Below are 21,266 nucleotides of genomic sequence, written 5' to 3'. Positions count from 1 at the left end.
TTCTTTTTGATAAGTCTGGCCAGGGATTTATCAATCTTATAAATTCTTTCAAAGAACCAGCTCCTAGTTTCGTTGATCTGTTCTACTGTTCTTTTGGTTTCTATTTCATTGATTTCTGCTCTGATCTTTATTATTTCTTTTCTCCTGCTGGGTTTAGGCTTTATTTGCTGTTCTCTCTCCAGCTCCTTCAGGTGTAGGGTTAGGTTGTGTACTTGAGACCTTTCTTGTTTCTTGAGAAAGGCTTGTATTGCTATATACTTTCCTCTTAGGACCGCCTTTGCTGCATCCCAAAGATTTTGAACAGTTGTGTTTTCATTTTCATTTGTTTCCATGAATTTTTTAAATTCTTCTTTAATTTCCTGGTTGACCCATTCATTCTTTAGTAGGATGCTCTTTAGCCTCCATGTATTTGAGTTCTTTCCGACTTTCCTCTTGTGATTGAGTTCTAGTTTCAAAGCATTGTGGTCCGAAAATATGCAGGGAATGATCCCAGTCTTTTGGTACCAGTTGAGACCTGATTTGTGACCTAGGATGTGATCTCTTCTGGAGAATGTTCCATGGGCACTAGAGAAGAATGTGTATTCTGTTGCTTTGGGATGGAATGTTCTGAATATATCTGGGAAGTCCATTTGGTCCAGTGTGTCTTTTAAAGTCTTTCTTTCCTTGTTGATCTTTTGCTTAGATGATCTGTCCATTTCAGTGAGGGGGGTGTTAAAGTCCCCCACTATTACTGTATTGTTGTCGATGTGTTTCTTTGCTTTTGTTATTAATTGGTTTATATAATTGGCTGCTCCCTTGGGGCGCCTGTGTGGCTCAGTCATTAAGCGTCTGCCTTCGGCTCAGGTCATGATCCCAGGGTCCTGGGATCAAGCCCCGCATCAGGCTCCCTGCTCCGCAGGAGGCCTGCTTCTCCCTCTCCCATTCCCCCTGCTTGTGCTCCCTCTCTCGCTGTGTCTCTCTCTGTCAAATAAATAAATAAAATCTTTAAAAAAAATAAAAAATAAAAAAATAATTGGCTGCTCCCATGTTAGGGGCATAGATATTTACAATTGTTAGATCTTGTTGGATAGACCCTTTAAGTAGGATATAGTGTCCTTCCTCATCTCTTTGATTTAAAATCTGATTTGTCTGGGTGCCTGGGTGGCTCAGATGGTTAAGTGTCTGCCTTCGGCTCAGGTCATGATCCCAGGGTCCTGTGATCGAGTCCCGCATCGGGCTCCCTGCTCAGCGGGGAGCCTGCTTCTCCCTCTGCCTCTCTTTCTCTCTTACAAATAAATAAATAAAATATTTAAAAAAAAATAAAATCTGATTTGTCTGACATGAGGATTGCCACTCCAGCTTCCTTTTGGTGTCCATTAGCATGGTAAATGGTTTTCCACCCCCTCACTTTCAATCTGGAGGTGTCTTTGGGTCTAAAATGAGTTTCTTGCAGACAGCATATCGATGGGACATGTTTTTTTGTCCAATCTGATAGCCTGTGTCTTTTGATTGGGGCATTTAGCCCATTTACAGTCAGGGTAATTATTGAAAGATATGAATTTAGTGCCATTGTATTGCCTGTAAGGTGACCGTTACCGTATATTGTCTCTGTTGCTTTCTGGTCTATGTTACTCTTGGGCTCTCTCTTTGCTTAGAGGACCCCTTTCAAGATTTCTTGTAGGGCTGGTTTCATGTTTGCAATTTCCTTTAGTTTTTGTTTGTCCTGGAAGCTTTTTACCTCTCCTTCTATTTTCAATGACAGCCTAGCTGGATAGAGTATTCTTGGCTGCATATTTTTCTCATTTAGTGCTCTGAATATATCCTGCCAGTCCTTTCTGGCCTGCCAAGTCTCTGTGGATAGGTCTGTTTCCAATCTAATATTTCTACCATTGTAGGTTACAGATCTCTTGTCCCGAACTGCTTTCAGGATTTTCTCTTTGTCTCTGAGACTCGTAAGTTTTACTGTTAAATGTTGGGATGTTGACCTATTTTTATTGATTTTGAGGGGGGTTCTCTGTGTCTCCTGGATTTTGATGCCTGTTTCCTTCCCCAAATTAGGGAAGTTCTCTGCTATAATTTGCTCCAATACACCTTCTGCCCCTCTCTCTCTTTCTTCTTCTTCTGGGATCCCAATTATTCTAATATTGTTTCATCTTATGGTATCACTTATCTCTCGAATTCTACCCTCGTGATCCAATAGCTGTTTGTTCTCTCTTTTTCTCAGCTTCTTTATTTTCCATCATTTAGTCTTCTATATCACTGATTCTCTCTTCTGCCTCATTTATCCTAGCAGTTAGAGCCTCCATTTTTGATTGCACCTCATTAATAGCCTTTTTGATTTCGACTTGGTTAGATTTTAGTTCTTTTATTTCTCCAGAAAGGGTTTCTCTAATATCTTCCATGCTTTTTTCAAGCCCAGCTAGTATCTTTAAAATCATCATTCTGAACTCTAGTTCCAACATCATACTAATGTCCATATTGAGTAGGTCCCTGGCAGTCGGTACTGTCTCCTGTTCTTTTTTTTGAGGTGAGTTTTTCCGTCTTGTCATTTTGTCCAGAGGAGAACGGATGAATGAGAGAACAAAATGCTAACAGGGTAAAAACGACCCCAGAAAAACATACACTAAACAAATCAGAAGAGACCTGAAACTGGGGAAAAAGAAAGGGAAAGAAAGAAAAAGGAAAAAAAAATAAAAAGAAAGAAAAAAAAAGAATATGATCAAACATGATCAGGCTGGTGAATAGATCAGTGCCACCCACTAGATTTTGGGTGTATTTTGGTCTGTTAGAAGAAACTGCCTTCCAAAATTTTAAAGAAAGAATATGTACATTATATATATGTACAAAAATAAGGGTAAATACGATGAAGGGATAGAATATGACTGTAAAGATGAAAATTATAAAAGATTTTATAAAAGGAATTAATAAATAAGAAGTTGGTTGAAAAAAGAAAGAAGAGAAATCTAAAAAAAAAAAAGGGAGAGACTGTGATCAGGCAGGAGACTAGAACAAAGCCATACACTAGAGATTTAGGGTATATTTTGGTCTGTTAGAAGAAACTGTATCCCAAAATTTTAAAGAGAGAGCAACTTATATATATACCAAAAATAAGGGTAACTACAATGAAGGGATAGAATATGACTCTAAAAATGAAAAAAAAAAAAAGAGTTTTAAAAAAGGGATTGATAAGATGTTGGTTGAAAAAGGGAAAAAGAAAAATTCAAAAAAATAGAAAAAAAAAAGAAAATTAAAAAAAATTAACTTCAAAAGACTAAAGAATCAGGAGAAAACAGCTATGAATTCTATGTGCTGTATTCCCCTAGCATTGGAGTTCTGCCGTTTTCATTGATCAGTAAACTTGGTCTTGGCTGGCTATTCTTGCTGATCTGGGGGAGGGGCCTGTTGCAGTGGTTCTCAAATGTCTTTGCCGGAGGCGGAATTGCCCCCCCTCCCTCCAGGTCCAGGCTAAGTCATCTGCTTGGGTTTGCTCTCAAGAGCTTTTGTTCCCTGCAAGCTTTCCGTACAGCTTTGGAGGACGAGAGTGAAAACGGCGGCCTCCCAATCTCCGCCCCAGAGCAGCCGAGAACTCGGGGGCCCCACTCCTCAGTGAGCCCCGAGAAAAGCAGTCCGTCACTCCTGTCTCCCCAGTCTCCAGCCACACTCCGTGCTCACCCGGCCTGTGACCAAGCATTTCTATCTTTGGCACACAACCCCATTTGGAGTCTCCAAACCCAGCAGATCCCTGCGGTGCACTCCCACACCGCTCCTTCCGGGGGAGAAAGGGGAGTCTCCCCGGATCTGCTGCTTGTTGGGTCCCTGCTTCCAGAAAGTGGTCGCTTTTCTGTTCAGAGAGTTGCTGCTATTCTTTTCTTCTATCTCCTGCTGAGTTCGTAGGTGTTCAGAATGGTTTGATATCTATCTAGCTGAATTCCTGGGACCAGATGAAATTTAGGTCTCCTACTCCTCCACCATCTTGCTCCTCCTCCCTATACATATTCTTTTAAGGTGAGTGAAAACAAGACTCAGTGGAAAGATGGACTTTGTAGTCAGGAATACTTGTATTCAAATTCTGACTCTAGGTTTTTAAGTGGCTTGAAAAATGATTTAATCTCTTTGAACTTTCTCATCTATCACTCTACAATAATGATACCTTCTTCAGAGTACAGCACTCACCATCAAGGACAGTAAACAGAAGATATTTAAATGTCACTTATAACACCTTCAAGTTAAAATTATTTTATTACCAAATGAAGATATTACTTCAGTGATCTCACCCATTTGACATTTAAGATTTAAAGAAAGTCTTGAGAAAATTCACATTCTTATTACTATATATTAAAATTATAAGCATGGGGGGCGCCTGGGTGGCTCAGTTGGTTGGGCGACTGCCTTCGGCTCAGGTCATGATCCTGGAGTCCCGGGATCGAGTCCCGCATCGGGCTCCCTGCTTGGCGGGGAGTCTGCTTCTCCCTCTGACCCTCCCCCCTCTCATGTGCTCTCTCTCTCATTCTCTCTCTCTCAAATAAAAAAAAAAAAATTATAAGCATGGGTAGTTTCTATTAAATAAAAGAAACTAATTTTACTGTTAAATCCTTGAAAATAAAAGGAACAATATATTTCAAATCCTGGTCTATGGTTTCCTTGCTCTATTTACTAGGCCTAATGTTTAACAGATTCCATCATGAAGATTAGAGCAAACTAATTTAATGTAATGAAATAGTGTTAGCATAAACATGTCACTAGATGTGGCAATGGTGGTGGAGAAGAAATCCACAGCTACTGCCTTAAAGAAGTACTCTGAGCAGAACAGCAAACACAAAAACTTTTCAAATAACAAAAGTCTGCTATTGAAACAGAAGTAGAAAGAATATTTACACATAGGAAGTCATAAAATGTAATTCACCCCTTCAACCAACAGTCCCTAGGTGTCAATCAGGATTTTTTGGTACCAAACACGGAGAAAAAACCCAGAGGATAAAAAGACGAAAGGCTCCTCCATCAAAGGCTTTCCTGTCTTGATGTGTCCAATAGCTGTGCCTGCCACACCAGGCTCCCACAGGCTGAGCATAACAAACTGCTAAAAAAAAAAAACACTCGTCTCAACATTTTTGCCACATTCAAAACTGAAGCTCCTTGTGTCATTGTCTCTCACCTACTTTCATCCATAATTTGCTACGTGCTTTCCCTTAACAAACCCCGAGCCCCAGGATCCCTCACCTTCCTGCCTGTCCATGTGCCTCACTGAACCTCTTCTCTGGTAAACAAACCTCCTTGAGATAGCATAAAAAATTATGAATACATAATTATTCTGTTTTCCTTTCTGGCTGCCTGCTAAAATGGCAGCCTGCTCATATTCTTTCCCTACCTTGCCCTCAGAGGAAATTAGCTGTTACTAGGACAGAATTCAGCAACTGGAGGGAGCAATGAGCAGAAAACACAAAAGAAAATTCTCAAAAGAAAAGCGATGAGTTGAAAATGAACTACACTTATAATCGGGTTTTGGTGTGAGGGAGACAAGATGCATCAGAAACAGCAGACAAATAAAAACCCCACATGGGAAAAAGGCTCTTTTTCTCCGTAACACATCCCAGCGAGTATCTCCAAGAGCTGCGAGTCAGTCTTCTATTTTCTCCTTTGTTCAGAACAACATTCAACTAGATCACCAAGGTCGTGTTGGGTCTACTTCCTACTAAATGTCTGTGGAGTCCTTCCACTTCTACCCTACCCACTACCCTAATCCTAACCTAGGTCCCTGGCCTGTCTTGACTATATTACTGTTACAGGTTTAAGGGTAAAGAGCTTGCTGTATTATATTTTATTCTGTACAAAACTTTCTTGGGAATGGAAGACAGAATACAGAACAAGTGAGGATCAAAGAAGCTCATTCACAATTCCACAGATACGGAGTACCCACTATGCGCTAACATCACACTAGACAACAAGGTGCTACAATGAGAGTAAGATGTGGCTCCTACCTTAATGGAATTTACAACCTAATGGAGAAGAAAACACAAATCAATGGGCAATTTCAGTGTAACATAAATACTGTGACAGAAATAAGCAGAGGGTGCTGCTGTAAACTCTAAAAGACCCTAACCTCTGAATCAGGTTCATTAATTCATTAATTCATTCATCTAAAATTTATTTTTGTACAAGGTGTGAAAACTATTCTCTTATTTGTGGAGAGTTATCTAAAACAAGTAATAAAATATCCATTCTTTCCCCTAATTCAACTGAAATTCTCCCTTATCATAATTTAAGATGTGAAACACCCTTAGATCTGCTCTTGGGCACTCTATTCTGCCACAGTTGCTCTCAGCGATTAATCAGTAAAATGTAGTATCTGGTACAACAACGTCCTACTCATAAACTACCTTTAAAATAGTGCCCAATATAAGATGCCTTTAAATGAGTTTAAGAAAAATAGAGACCGAGAGGTAATGTTTGTAAGATATGTCAAGGAGATAATAATCCTAACATAAAGAGCTCCCACCAGGTGTTAAGAAGAGGGCGAGCAATCCAACAAAACTAGGCTGAAGCTATTAACAGTTAATTCACCTAAGAGAAAACACAATTAGCTAATTAATACATGGTCAAAACCAAAGCAACAATGAGATGCCATTCTATACCAACCAGATTAGCAAAGAGACCGTTCCTATTCTGGGAACACTGAGTTGCAACAACATTGCGTTCTTGGGCATGATGAATTTCTGCACCTGCTCGGCAAAGTAACTTCACAGTATCTACTGAAATTTAAAAGGCACATACCTCTGGACCTAGTATTTCCACTTTTAGGAATATAGTGTAGGGCATGTGGGCAAGTATGTTTACTGCACAGCACTCTGATAACTGCAACAGATCAGAAACAGTATGAACAGAAACGAGTCCAAAAGGAAACTATTAAATGCATCCATCCAACATGTCCATTCTGTGGAATATTGTACAGTCATCAAAAGGAGTAATTAAATAAATATGCCCATCTTTTAGGACAACAGCCAGCTGCAGAGTAACACATACTTTGTTTTTACATATCCAGACCTCCGTATTGTAGAGGGGGATGGAGCCAGTCACAATGAAGCTGACCAGCGGAGTAAAATTCTGCCAAGGCCCAAAGGCGATGGAACAAAAGTCAAAGGCAAATACCTGACGCACACTGAAAGAAAAGATGAGAACAGGTGCAAATATGAATAAATTTGTACACATATAGGGGAAGAATGAAAGGGAACACTGAGACCAGAGCATGGAAAGTGAAAAGTTCATGCTTGAGTAACCAGAGGTTTCATTTTCTCCATGAAGTAGGAGTTACAGAATGAGGGTACAGGGATATTTATACAAGGTCCCTATACTATAGGTAGGGATCATAGCTGCTATGTCTGTTTTATGGCTGTAATCAAGGGCGTAAGAAGTCAAACGATTTGCCCAAACATACCCTAGATAGTGGGAAAACCAGAACTCAGTGTTCTTGATCCTTATATCAGTTCCTTTTTACTCAAAGAGTTTTTTCAGTAAAAAAACTGACTACATCCATGACATAACGAGTATGTACAGAACCCCAGAAAAATAAAAAAGAAATTAAAGATACAGACTGAGTCTTTAGCAATCTTTTATCTTTCCAAAATAAACAGACCTCTAGGTATGGATAGAACACACCATAAGATTTCCAACTCTGGGGCGCCTGCGTGGCTCAGTTGGTTAAGCGACTGCCTTCGGCTCAGGTCATGATCCTGGAGTCCCTGGATCAAGTCCCGCATCGGGCTCCCTGCTCGGCAGGGAGTCTGCTTCTCCCTCTGACCCTCCCCCCTCTCATGTGCTCTCTCTCATTCTCTCTGTCTCAAATAAATAAATAAAATCTTTAAAAAAAAAAAAAAGATTTCCAACTCTGAATTTCTTAAAAAAAAAAAATCCGTATTTCAAAGTTTGTGCTTTGTAAGAAACTACATTCCAAAGAAACAATGTGACTGTATTCATCTCTCCTTGCTTTTTCTAACAATTTCTATCTTCAGCACAAACTGGATTCCAGTAGAAAATCTGGGGTTCATATGACTAACTACAATCTAACATTTAAATGTCTTTCAAAAAATAAATAAAAAATAAATAAACAAATGTCTTTCATCCTCTAAACAGTTTACAAATGCTAATTCAAGAAGAAAATTTTTGTTTTAAATATTTCCCTGGCTTTTTTTTCCTCCAGCATAAAATAACTAAACTGGAAACAGAGGACAAGAAAATATGAAGAGACAAATTTCACTGATTCATAATATTCTAAGTGATATCTAAGTGATAAGAATTTTATGTGACAGTGTTGACGCCTCTAAGCAGGTTTGTATTTAATGAGGTTTTCCTAAGGGAAAAAAGTATTCTAATCACATTTTAAGATCGTTTGTTAAATTACACCACTTCATCTCAAGCAAATAAAATGCACGTATGCTATGACTATATATTTTTTCATAAAGTGGCTGCAGAGATATTTGAGCAGGTTATAAATGAAAGTGCAATTATTCATCACTGTCTCTTGAATCCTATACCACAGACCACGTTACTTATTTGGCTACTTCAGGGCTATGAGGGTTAACAGTTATTTTGGAAAATTACTGTATAATAAAATTTCCTTTTTGGAATCTAAAACTAGATTTGCCAACATTTCTAAATGATTTTATTTTCTAATATTTTATAAATATTCAAAAGCAAATCTTTGATGATAACCAAGATAATTTAGGATTTCTATTCTTGAGACTAAAATACCATAAGCTTGCCTGCCCTAAACTAAGAAAAACTGGCAATTTAGAGGAGATTTGACCACAGAAGTATTTTAGCCCTCCTCCAGTTATACTGTAACATTTATTCTTATATAATCAATGACTAGTATATACAGACTTTTCTCACAGAGAAATGCCTCTGGGAAAAAAATGTTAATTCTAATGTCAAATGCAAAGGGAACACGTAAGACTAAATTCAGACGAGAGAGAACGATATGTCAGGCTTTCTGTCAATGAAAATTAGGCAAAATTTTGCTATACAAAATTTTGTATTTGGACACAATTTCTGTATCTATATATTTCCTTTTTTTTTTTTTAAGATTTTATTTATGTGAGAAAGAGAATGAGAGAGAACATGAGAGGGGGGAGGGTCAGAGGGAGAAGCAGACTCCCTGCTGAGCAGGGAGCCCGATGCGGCGATGCGGGACTCAATCCTGGGACTCCAGGATCACGACCTGAGCTGAAGGCAGTCAATGACTGAGCCACCCAGGCACCCTGTATCAATACATTTCTGTGTTTATAACAAAACACAGATTTTTAAGCAATCCATAACTCTACAGTGTTACGCCTACCTACAACAAAAAACACTGTCAGAGTGGATTTAAGTCCTTATCACCTAAAAGCTTTTGAAAATCCATCACAATAAACTGCTATAAGTTTGCTAACCAAGTACGTGTTTATGTTTAATTTACTCTTACAAATTTTGCTGACAAACCTATGTAGAGTGTATTTGCATTGACAAATTCATCCCAAAAATCTCATATATGTATTGTAAATCCAAGTCAAATATCCTTCCACTCAATTTAACAGAGCAACTAGAGTGTGCAAAGCTCTGCATTATGACTTTTAAACAATTCTGACCAAAACCCACAATAATACGATTTATATGATGATTCAATACATATTATAAAAGAAATAAATGTCATGAAGCAATAATCTCTCTTACTGCTTGAACTCTGTCATTTTCTATTTTACTTAACTTTTTAAATGCTGGTTGTAACCCACTAAATTGAGTTTACAATCCACCAATGGGTCATGATCTGAAGTCTGAAACACACTATCATACTCTGCAAGCATGTAAGGCATATAAAGATAAGTAATGTAATGACATTGTTGGAACCCCTGGATCTGCCTGAAATCAGATAAACTCCATGACTACTAAGTTACACAGCCCTGTAAGTACATTTTAGCTAAAGATAGCAGGGTTCATATCATTTATTTAATCTTCGTAAGCTGTATCCCCAAAATCAGAGATGTACATATACGTACGTTACTCATCTAATGGCAGTACTAAAAAAATGTAGAGCTGAAATGCAATGAGAAACATTAATTCAAACTGGGAATTCTGGAGAAGACTTTTAAAATGCAGACTTTGAGACAATTTTGGAGTATTAGCTGGACTTCAACAGGACAAGAGGGAGAGGAACGGGCTCTGGCATGAAAGGTACCAGGGAGAACAGAAATAAAGGCAAAGGAGAACAGAAACAAAGGCAAAAAGGAGTACAGACAATGTCCAAGAACGGAGGTATTCCACTAAAGCTGAAAAATAGGATTTGTGGGTGGGCACGATATTTCCAGTTTATCTTTTTTTAAAAAACCACTCTAATCTGTCTAACACGACTGACAAACCGTGTCCCTCCTCCTCGACGACTCCCCTTTTGTTCATTTCAATGATGCAGAACCTGGACTCTCTTTCTTGCTCTGACCGTTTCCACTAGTTTCCTCCTTGTTGGGTCTCTAGGTCTGGCTTCTCTAGGCAAACTTTTTTCTCTGTACAAGCACCCATCAGTTATTCTCTTTTACTACTAGTATTCATTGTTATCTACAAGAGGAGCTGGCCAATTTTTCCTGTAAAGGGCCAGAGATTAAACACTTCAGGCTTGGCCGGCCAAGAGGAAAAAGCAAGATATATAATAAGATAGAAAACAAATTTCCACACATTTTTACTGGCAAAAGTCAAAATAAAATAATTGAGTGCGAGTTTTATAATGCAGGTGTACTAACAGAAAAATGTAATTCTTTTTGTGGGCAAGGGATGACCATTTGCTTAATTGGGTCTCAGCATCAGTGTTCCCCATCATCACAGTCTGGCTAATGTTCCTCTAAAAGTGCTGATCTATACTGGGAGTTTACGTATTTCATCTGTGAAAATGTCTTCACAAAGATGGCTACTGGTATCAATTCTTGAGCATATACTTTTGATTGAGCATATTCCTCACATGGAAGGTGTCTATAGAATGCTACTGGATTTTTCTCCTGATACTTGTGTTCAAGCATGTCGATACACAGCAGATTAATCACTTCTAACTAAAGGTTAGGTGGAAGGTCGCGATTGCCAGTAACCGGGTTTTGAACTACGGACAAATCCTTAGCACTTGCATCAAATCCCAAAAACTGCTGCTAACTGTATTTTGAGCTTAAAAGGTCTCTCTGCTGCAAATCTGTGTGGAAATAGAAATCTCACTTCTTTTTACTTTTGACGGCATGAGAATCAGATAAAGCAGCTTGACATTACTTGTGATTCCAACAATATTCGCTGTCAAAATGACTTTGCCAGAGTGTAAGTTTTGCATCTAAGTGCTGTTTTGTCATAATTTTAGGTAAAACTTATTTTTAAAACATATCAAGTCTACAGGAAAAGCTAATTTCAAAGCTATTCAATATTTTATACAAATGGTTGAGGGTGAAGTTTTTTGTTCAGAAATGTTTCAATCTTGGCCTTCTGTAACAAAATCTTGACACTGCAAAAGCACTGAATGGCTGAATGTAGAGCAAGTGAGGATATTCAGCTTTGGTTTCTGACAAAAATTCACGGATATGGTAACAGTCATTTCCATTAAGACTGAATGAAGTTCACCAGTGGTTCAGTAACAAATGAAAGATTCAAGTGTTTGCTGCAAACTGTCTGCTTATTAATAAGACGATACATATCCACGGGCTCTGGGCACCTAATATTTTTACGTAATTTGTAAATCTGTCTGACTAAGCCTCGTCCTACTCCACACCTATTTCACCACTCTCACTTGTAATACATACTAGCAAATTCTAATGCAGGTTGTAGCAACTTAGGGTTTCCTCAACTTCTCTGAAAATTCGATTGGCTATTATTCCACACAAGCTATTAGTAAAGGCTGATTCCTCAGGACCACAAACTCAGCACAACTCCCAAGTTACAACAAAAGAGCAGGACCTCTTTCATCTCAAGAGCCAAAAGCAACCACTCAAAATCATTTCCTGGTTTTAAAATCAACCGATGATGTTCCCAACGTCCCCCATTCTTGAAGCAACCGTTCTCACCAAAAGGCTAATAGTGTGAGACAAGTTTATTTTCTGTGAACGTTTCTTTGGCTGCAGCAAATGTGATTTAATTCACGCAGTGCTGGTAAATGGCCTTCCTGCCTGCCTAACAACGAGCCACTCAGGAGCTCACTACGGCTCATTTTGTATTTTTGTGAAGAAGGTCTGCTGTGATAAGATACTGTTTTGTATTTTTGACTTTCCTGACTGCTGCCTTCCTGGGAGCTGGGAAGGCTGCGAGGAGGACTCGGCGTGGCCCTATGGACGCCGGCCAGTCCGGCAGGCCCGCCGTGGTGTGGCGGCACAGTCACACCAGGCTGGCCTCTAACTTGTTAACAATATAACCCCCACTGTGCTGTGCCTGCAGAGCAGGCCTATGGGAAGTCCACGCATGCACTATTAATGACAAGAATAATAGAGTGTCACAGGATCGCAATATGTACAGCATCAGAAATGCTATCAAGTTGTAAATGTCACTGAAATTTGTAGGCCACTGAATAGTGCACAGCATCAAGAGAACATGCACGTGTGGTGTTCCCCTGGGTCATGGGACCAGCTGCTGTCGCATGAGGCCCACTCTGCCATCATCGTGCAAAAGCAGCCACTGAAAATGTACAAATCAGCAGGCCTGGCTTAGTTCCAACAGAACTTTATGGACACTGAAGTCTGAATTTTATATTACACATGTCACAAAATATTCTTTTAATTTTTTTTCAAATATTTAAAAATTCTTAGCTTGTGGGCTGTACAAAAATAGGTGGTGAGCCAAATTTGTGCTGCAGGCAGTAATTTGCCAAAAACTGATCTATAAGATAAGGACTCCATAAGCTATACGGTGCTGTTTACCCTCAGGAGCACCGGACTTAGATGCCTAACCCACTCCGTGGATCCCACGACAATTCAAACCCAACACATACTAAATTAAACCCATCACCTTCCCCCTGTCCTAAATTTTCCCTTCCCAAATATATTTCCCAATTCAATTCATCAACCACTAAGCACTGAATCCCCCAAGTCAGATGCTGGAAAACTAAGAATCATCCACACTCCTCCTTGAAGCCCTTCTAAACTCAGAACTGGTCCTAGCTCCTCAGCGTGCTCTACAGTCTGGAAGTACCATTCTGTACTCCCTCCCTTCCACTGCTGTGATCTCGCTGGCTTCCTCTCATCCCTCAAACACCCCTCTTGTCCCCTCCCACCACAGACTCTGCACGGTCCTAAAACAGCCGTTTTCACACTTTGCTCTGTGAGGGACACCTGAGTGATCATGAGGGGAGGCAGAAGGAAGAAGTTAAGAGACAAGTCAGGGCCGTTCCATTTCTGTATGCCTTACTGTCTGGGCTTGCAGATATAAAATCATTCTAAAAAATACACAAGAGTTCCATGACCCAAAAACCCCACTATGTGAGAACCATAGCTGTGAAAGTCTAATTTCTTTACCGTAACATGTAAGGTGCTATATGATGTGACTCTCTCATCTCTCCGCCCCCATCTCCAAGCCCCTTATTCCACCCTCCATCAGTGCGAACATAACAAGCTTCAATCTCCACACTTTGGCTCACCAAGCCCTCTCTGCCTCATCTCCCTTCTTGGTTTGCTAATTTATATTTGTCTTAGAAGAGTCCTCATTGACTTCATGCCTTTGAATAAATGTTATACTTTCTTCATCTGAAATAATCTGAAAATATTATTTACTTGATTTTGGACTTATTGTCTGGAACAGTAAGAAGAAAGATCCTTTGTCTTTCTCACTACTGAATCCCCAGAATCTAGAGAAATGTGCCTTGCATATGGCACATATCCAATAAACATCTAACACGTGAATAAGAAATCTCATTAATTTTTTTTTAAAGATTTTATTTATTTATTCATGAGAGACAGAGAGAGAGAGAGAGAAGCAGAGGGAGAAGCAGGCTCCCAAGGAGCAGGGACCCCGATGCGGGACTCAATCCCAGGACCCCGGGATCATGACCCAAGTCGAAGGCAGACGCCCAACCATCTGAGCCGCCCAGGCACCCCTCATTAATTTTTTTTTTAAGATTTTATTTATTTGAGAGAAAGAAAGCATGAGCGGGAAGGAGGGAGTAGCAGAGGGAGAGGGATAAGCAGTCTCCCCGCCGAGCAGGGAGCCCAATGCGGGACTCGATCCCAGGACCCTAGGATCACAACCTGAGCCAAAGGCAGATGCTTAACAGACTGAGCCACCCAGGTGACCCGATCTTATTAATTTTATAACCCAGTACACAGTGTTGTGTCTGGCACGCAGCACGTATGCTAAAAACCATGAAATGAAAAATCAGGCCCGAAGATGAAGAGCCTCCAACCCAGCAGTGGCAGGTTCCACCTTCACTTCCTGTTCCCTTGTTTATCCCTCAATCTTCAATTGGCAGTGCTTCTCATATTTTGATTTTCCTCTGGCCTCGTTCCCAACTTCTTCCGTCACGTGGTTCGTTGATGTCCATATAAAATCAGATGCAGCCTCGATTTTAAATGTCGCTCTCTACTTCAAGCAGCACACGGCCACTTTGAAAAATACGTAAAATTCCAAATAGAATATTACTAATAAAATATATTGGGAAAATCATGAAAAGAAAAATCCTGAGCACCTCTTATAGAATTTAAATGCTTGGATTTAGTTTGGACTTGGTTATTAAAAAGCATAAAAAATTCCAGTGGAAAGCTATCAAATTACCCGGGGCGGGGGGGACATAATAAAGACACAATTTATATGCTGTGAAATTCAGTGGTTTTCTAAATCACAACTACATTTACATAATGCTTAAAAGAGAATAATGCTAAATTCTGCCAATAAAAATTTAATAAGAATATAAAAACATATAAAAATGATTCTTACTAAGTTATTGTCATCCTGGAAAGCATAATGCAGAGTTGTAATCCATTTATTATCTCCATTCACTAATACATCCCTTTCTTCACGAAAACATGCTGTCTGAAAAGGAAAAACAAAGATGTTTTTTAATCAGAGGACACTTTATGTAAAATATATTATGCAAACAACTGCTTAATGTGTTTATTATACTTTCTGTCCTAGAAAAGGAAAATGTTTATTATACTTCCTGTCCTGGAAAAGGAATACATCCTGATATGACTTTCAACACAGAGAAAGTGGACAATGGGAATAGTACACTTGAAAACATTTTGTATTAAAAAATACTGCTATAGTTAAAAAAAAACCCAAAAAACAAAAAAAGCACATATGCATTTAACGACCACGGTGCAACCTACCATTTAGATAATATAAACGTTAACATTTTACCATCTCTACTTCTGTTCTTTTTAAGAAATAAAATACAAGTAAATTGTATTTACTTGCATTTCCCTGCCTCCCTCCTGATAAAATGAATAATCTGTAGTATATACTATGCTCTTTCTTTCATATGCTTTAATCACACATGTATGTGTCCAAAACAACAGAACTGTTTTGCATTTTGAAAGTTTACATGAATGTTATAATTGTATCTATCCTTCTGCAACTTGATTACTTCTTATTCAATGATGGGTGTCTTCCTTTCAATTGCTACAACATTCGCTTGTCTGAATATACCAGAATTTATGTATGCAAACCCCAACCAGGAAAACATAGGTTACTTCCAATTTTGTTTTTATGATGTTGCAATGAATACATTGGTACAAATGTACAAGAGTCTCTCCAGGGTATATACTTAGAAGTTGAAATGCTAGCTACAAGCATTTCCCACTTTACCAGACATAGCCAATTTTCTCTAAATGTGTATTGCTTACTATCCTCACCCCAGTGTAGAAATCTCTTACTCCCCCCGCCCACATCCTCAACTGCATTTGGCATTATTAGACTTTTAAGTGTGTCAATACAATGGGTGTAGAACCGTACCTCACTCTTCTTTTCATGAACATATTCCTAATTCCCCGTGCAGATAAACAGCTCTACACAGGCCTACAGGATATCTGAACTTTGTCTCTGAATTGTTCATTCCCTTTGTCCATTTTCTCTAATGAATTGTCTTTTTCTTTTTGATTTGTGAAAGTTTTAATTTACTCTGAGACCGTATTTCCACTCTTATAAAGGTACATCCTGAGAACCTTAGAAATATGTGGCTAAAAAAAAAAATTTTATATGATACATTATAATTCTGTAATCTATCATTTTTAAACTTTTAATTTTAAAAATCTCCACTATGTCAGCAAGTTCAAGAAGAACTGAAAGGTAAAGTGAAACCTAAGTCTCCCAAGTCATACCCCATACACACACAGTCACGTGTGTCCAGAGGTCACCACCAATAACTCTGCTGAGTATCTTCTCAGAAAATTTGTCTCTGTAAGCATGAATATGCGCACGCATGTGCACACATACAATATTAACATGGTGCCCCATTTCCCCTAGCTTTTCTTTTCTTGACACAAATCAGATCACGTGCTCCGTAAGTGGTTTTCTTCAAGTAACGATATACCTGAACAGTTTTCCACACCAGTAGAGACCCACCTACCACCTAATTCTTCTTAATGGCTGCACCACATTCATGCACACTGAAAAATCATCACGCAGTATTCTATCGACAGGACGTGCTTAGTTACTTATTTCCCCATAAAATAAATTCAACAGCCATGATATACAAAACAATTAACATTAATATCCCCTAATCAGGTACCTTAATTTTTTTTATTATGTTATATCACCACACATCATTAGTTTTTGATGTAGTGTTCCATGATTCATTATTTGCATATAACACCCACTGCTCCATGCAGTATGTGCCCTCTTTAATACCCATCACCAGGCTAACCCACCTCCCACCCCCCTCCCCTCTAGAACCCTCAGTTTGTTTCTCAGAGTCCATAGTCTCTCATGGTTCGTCTCCCCCTCCGATTTCCCCTTCATTTTTCCCTTCCTGCTATCTTCTTTTTTTTTTTTAAACATATAATGTGTTACTTGTTTCAGAGGTACAGGTCTGTGATTCAACAGTCTTACACAATTCACAGCGCTCACCATAGCACATACCCTCCCCAATGTCTATCACCCAGCCACCCCATCTCTCCTACCCCCCACCACTCCAGCAACCCTCAGTTTGTTTCCTGAGATTTTCCATGTATTCCCATAAATTTTATTTGATCAAATAAAACTTCCAAAGTCATGCATGAAACAGCACCAGAGAAAAATTTAAAAACAATTAAAGCTTAAACCAAATCAATGGGCAGTTTTACCTGACAATTGTTATTAAAATCCACAACATTATGCTTTGGTTCCCTTTGAGGGAAAAGAAAACCACTTGACACATTCACTGCTAAGTTGTGTTTTAGAATTTAAGTGACCCACGATTCTCACTTGCTGCTAACAGTTCTGAGAGGGGTAAAGTTGGTCAGAGCCCAGAAAGACTTTTTGTTCCTGACTTTATCTTATTATGACAGCTTTCTGGAATCTCACAGACATTCCAGCTAAATTCTAATAAACATCTGATTAGGGACTTCAAACTCAAAAAAGCTCCAAAGACATGTTGTCAAAAGATTAAACTTTAGTACATTCTCATCTATTCTAAATTGTTTCAGTGAAAAAATAAATTTTAAAAAATAAAAATATAAACTATGACCTAAAACTTCAAACACATATAAGAGAGGAGTAAAACCCCCTCTTCCCCACAACATCCTCATCAACCAACTTCAACAATGACGTTATCATTCAATCTTGTTTCGTCTACACCCTCACCCCCTCAAACCCCATCCCGCACCCTTCACGTACCACCACCCTCCCTCCTCACACGTGTACACAAGCGCACATATGCACACGCTCAGGGGTTTTTTGAAGCAAATTCCAGACATCATGTGACTTTATCCGTAAGTATTTAGGTATTCAACTATCCCTATTAATGCCTCAGATATTGAGTTTAGATGTAAAGCACCTTGTCCTTTTCTGCTTCAGTAGGTCATGTTGTCCTCAGTTGTCATAACTAGGGGGTGAGGGGGTAATGGCAATCTACTGGGAAGAGGCTGCTACACATCCTACAGTGCATAGGACAGCCCCCACAAGGAATCATCTGGCCCCAAATGTCACAAGTGCCACTGCTGAGAAACCCTGTTCCAAATAGATATTAACCAAACCATGATGCATGTGCACCACAAGGTTCATGACGTTATATCAAGGACTCCACATAGATAAAGGATATAATAAGGTCTACTTCTACAAAAAAAAAAAAAAAACACTAAACAATTTTTTAATATCCTCCTGTAAAAATAGAACATCTGAGTATATGAGAATGTAATAAATATGTAGGAGGGGTTACTGGAGGTCATACAGCTTCTTCAGATGCAGTCACAGATCGGGAGAAGGGAAGGGACTGCTGATGCACTAACACAGTTTGTGAATGATGAACGGGCAGCAACAGCAACTGCTGTACCCATAAGGTTAGTTAGCAAATATTCAGCTGCCCAGGTACAGAAAGAGAGAGGGTATCCTGCTACCTTCCAATGATGCATGTCCCACTAGTTATATATTTATGATATACCTTACATGGAAAAAATACAGCCAATAGGCTGGAGGTATAGCTTTGAAAAAGCGTTTAAAGCATCAACAACGCACAGGTTAAAAATCGAGACATTTCACTACTCATCTGTAAATTATTAAGCATCATTGGTAGGCCCAGTTTTCCAAAGCTGGATAAGTCATGGTCAGAATAGAGGTTTTATTTTTAACATGTGTTTAAAAAAGGACTTGATAACTCAAGCATAGAAATACAACTCCACTCTACTTCAAAATGAATCTCTCCACAAAAATTTCAATGTAGAATTTCTTCCTAAAAGAGGTAAGTTTCAAGTAGTTTGAGAAGAGTTCCTTTCAACTACTGAACCAGCCTTGTATCCCTGAAGTAAAACCCACTCGGTCGTGTTGTATGCACGAGTCGTGTTGTATGCACGTGTTGTATGCACATTGCTGAATTCTATTTGCTAACATGTTGATAAGGATATTTGTTCTATGTTCATGAGGCACTTTGGTCTTTAATTTTCTTTGTATGGTCCCTGTCAGGTTTTTCTATCAGAATAATATGGGCTTCACAGAATGAGTGTTGCTCCTCAGGCCCCAAGGTCCATCTCCTCCTCTCTGCCTATCAGAATCTCCTTAAATTTGTTTTTTATATAATGTCGAGTCTTTAAAACTGTACTTAATGGAAGGGGTAAGAAGAAATACATCTGTTCCATTTCACCCCAGAAAGAGAATATATTAATGTTTTTTTAATTCAACAAAATAATTTATTTAATTTCCAACTCCTTGTTTTATCTTCAATTTTGCCACTTCTGTAATGAAAGCTAACCCAGTGATCCTTCCTTTTTCTTCTAATTCTCCCCAACATACTAACTTCACAGATAATAGTGGAAACTTTAACTCAGTTTTTTAAAACTTCTAATGCTGAAACACTAAACTGACTACAATTATGATTTCTGTGGAACAATTAGAACAGACTTATTTACTCTTTCTTACTAATAAGACTTGTTGCTCCAGCTGCTGGCGATGCTGCCAGCCCCCTCAGGGTCTGCCTCAGCTGCAGAAGTTCTACAATCCCAAGGCCATGTCCAGCTGGAGGTGGCCTGGAGTCAGTAACTGAATGAGGCACGTGCAAAGGTAAGTCTTTGGGCCTCATGTGGGGCTCCGAAGGTCCATTTCTGCTCCACAGCTCTCTGTTGGACAGTTTGACTTCCCCTGAAAATGATGTCTCACCCTCTTCCCCTTCCATCAGTGCCAATTTCAGAAGAAGACCCTAATTCAATCTCACTGCTGACTACCTGGAAAATCCAATCAATGACAGGAAGGCAAGTCAGCCTTAAGGAAATTCAAAGTAAAGACTGAAGTTATTGAATATAAAGGACCCTGGCACATATGCCAGAGAGTGACATAAAAGTTTCCATATACTTTTCTCAACAGGATACTATTACATGGAGATGAGCTCTGGGAGGCAGAGAGGGGCTGTACTGGTTGGGGGCAGTCGAAGAGGACTTCAGCTTTATCTGTAATGTACTATTATTCGTTTTACAAATAATGTATCTGCACTTCACTGGTGCAGTGTTTTTCAGGAGACACACAGAAAACAAGACCAAAAGCAAAAACGTGACCCAAAAACAAACAAACAAACAAACAAAAAAAACTTGACCCAAATGTTAGTCATCGATTCTAGGTGACAGAATGTAAATGACTGTAAGTTTTGTCTTTGTGTTTTGCTATATTTTTCAAATTTCCCCAAAGAAATGAATAATGAAATTTCTTACTACCGCCACACCCATCATCAAGGGAACCATTTTTGCTTTTCTCCATATGTTCGGGTTTTTTTTCAGATTGCTACCAGTATTGGTGGATAAAGAAAGATTTCTAAGGACTAATTTCTCATTAGAGAAATCTTACTAACCTCCAGAGCTACTGTTCAGCCTATGCAACAGTCTGATCCTCCTACAAGTTCAAATACTGAAATACTTCCAGACTGAGGTCCCCGAGGGCCCTACCCCATCTGGCCACTCACCATGATCTCCCACGGCAGGAGACCCCCAGAATCCCCCCAAATCTACATGTAACATCAGTTCTGACCAGACCATACCAGCTATGAGATATTTTTAACATTGCTCCAGCCAATCTTTCCCTTGTACCTAGCATCAACATAAAAACCCTAGCAATTCTTGGAAGAGCAGATTTTGCTACCATCCTCTAATAATACAAAAAACATAAATTTAACTGTATAATTAGCAATCAAGAGACTTCTTAGAGGGCACATTCAAAACTGCTGATTCCACTTTGGGCAGAACACAGATAAATACAGAATAATATAAACGAGTTATATCAAGTTGGAAATCCATTATTGCAAATTTTCTTCCTATAAAATAAACTGGTTTCCACACCTCTTTTTCACATAAATATACAAGCCCCACATCTGGTTTTCAGGCAATATGAACTAAGCCTCACGAATTATGACTTTTTAATTTTTTTTTACAAATTATAACTTTTATCGTCACTATATCAAAATTGTACATTGTGGAACTTGTCTCTTAGGTCTTAAAAATAATGCCACACAGATACAACGTTAATGATATTTAAGGATCTACTGGCTTTATAATTTTATAGGTCTCTAAAATTATTTCTGAAACATTATTTAAACTTTCTAATAATTAGAATCTTACCTCAGCTCTTTTCAGCATTTCCCATTTGTTCAATATTTTCATGGCAAATACCTTATCTGCATTTTTTAGTTTCACTACAGCAACCTA

The 21,266-nt window shown here is 38.8% G+C and overlaps 1 protein-coding gene across 10 annotated transcripts in view; it reads right to left on the bottom strand.

The window, feature by feature from the left end:
* CDC42BPA (CDC42 binding protein kinase alpha) overlaps positions 1–21,266 on the bottom strand; it is a 338,932-nt gene that overhangs the window by 217,036 nt on the left and 100,630 nt on the right. For all 10 annotated transcript variants that reach the window (XM_035011000.1, XM_035011004.1, XM_035011008.1 and 7 more), the window contains exons 3-4: positions 21,180–21,263; positions 14,887–14,982 (exon numbers count right to left, since the gene is read on the bottom strand). In XM_035011000.1, the coding sequence (XP_034866891.1) occupies positions 14,887–14,982; positions 21,180–21,263 (180 nt within the window). The remainder of the gene's footprint in view (positions 1–14,886; positions 14,983–21,179; positions 21,264–21,266) is intronic.

This window comes from Mirounga leonina, unplaced genomic scaffold (assembly GCF_011800145.1).
Source record: "Mirounga leonina isolate KUSES-001 unplaced genomic scaffold, KU_Mleo_1.0 Mir_154, whole genome shotgun sequence".
NCBI classification, from domain to species: domain Eukaryota; kingdom Metazoa; phylum Chordata; class Mammalia; order Carnivora; family Phocidae; genus Mirounga; species Mirounga leonina.
This window is presented reverse-complemented; position numbering and strand designations above follow the sequence as displayed.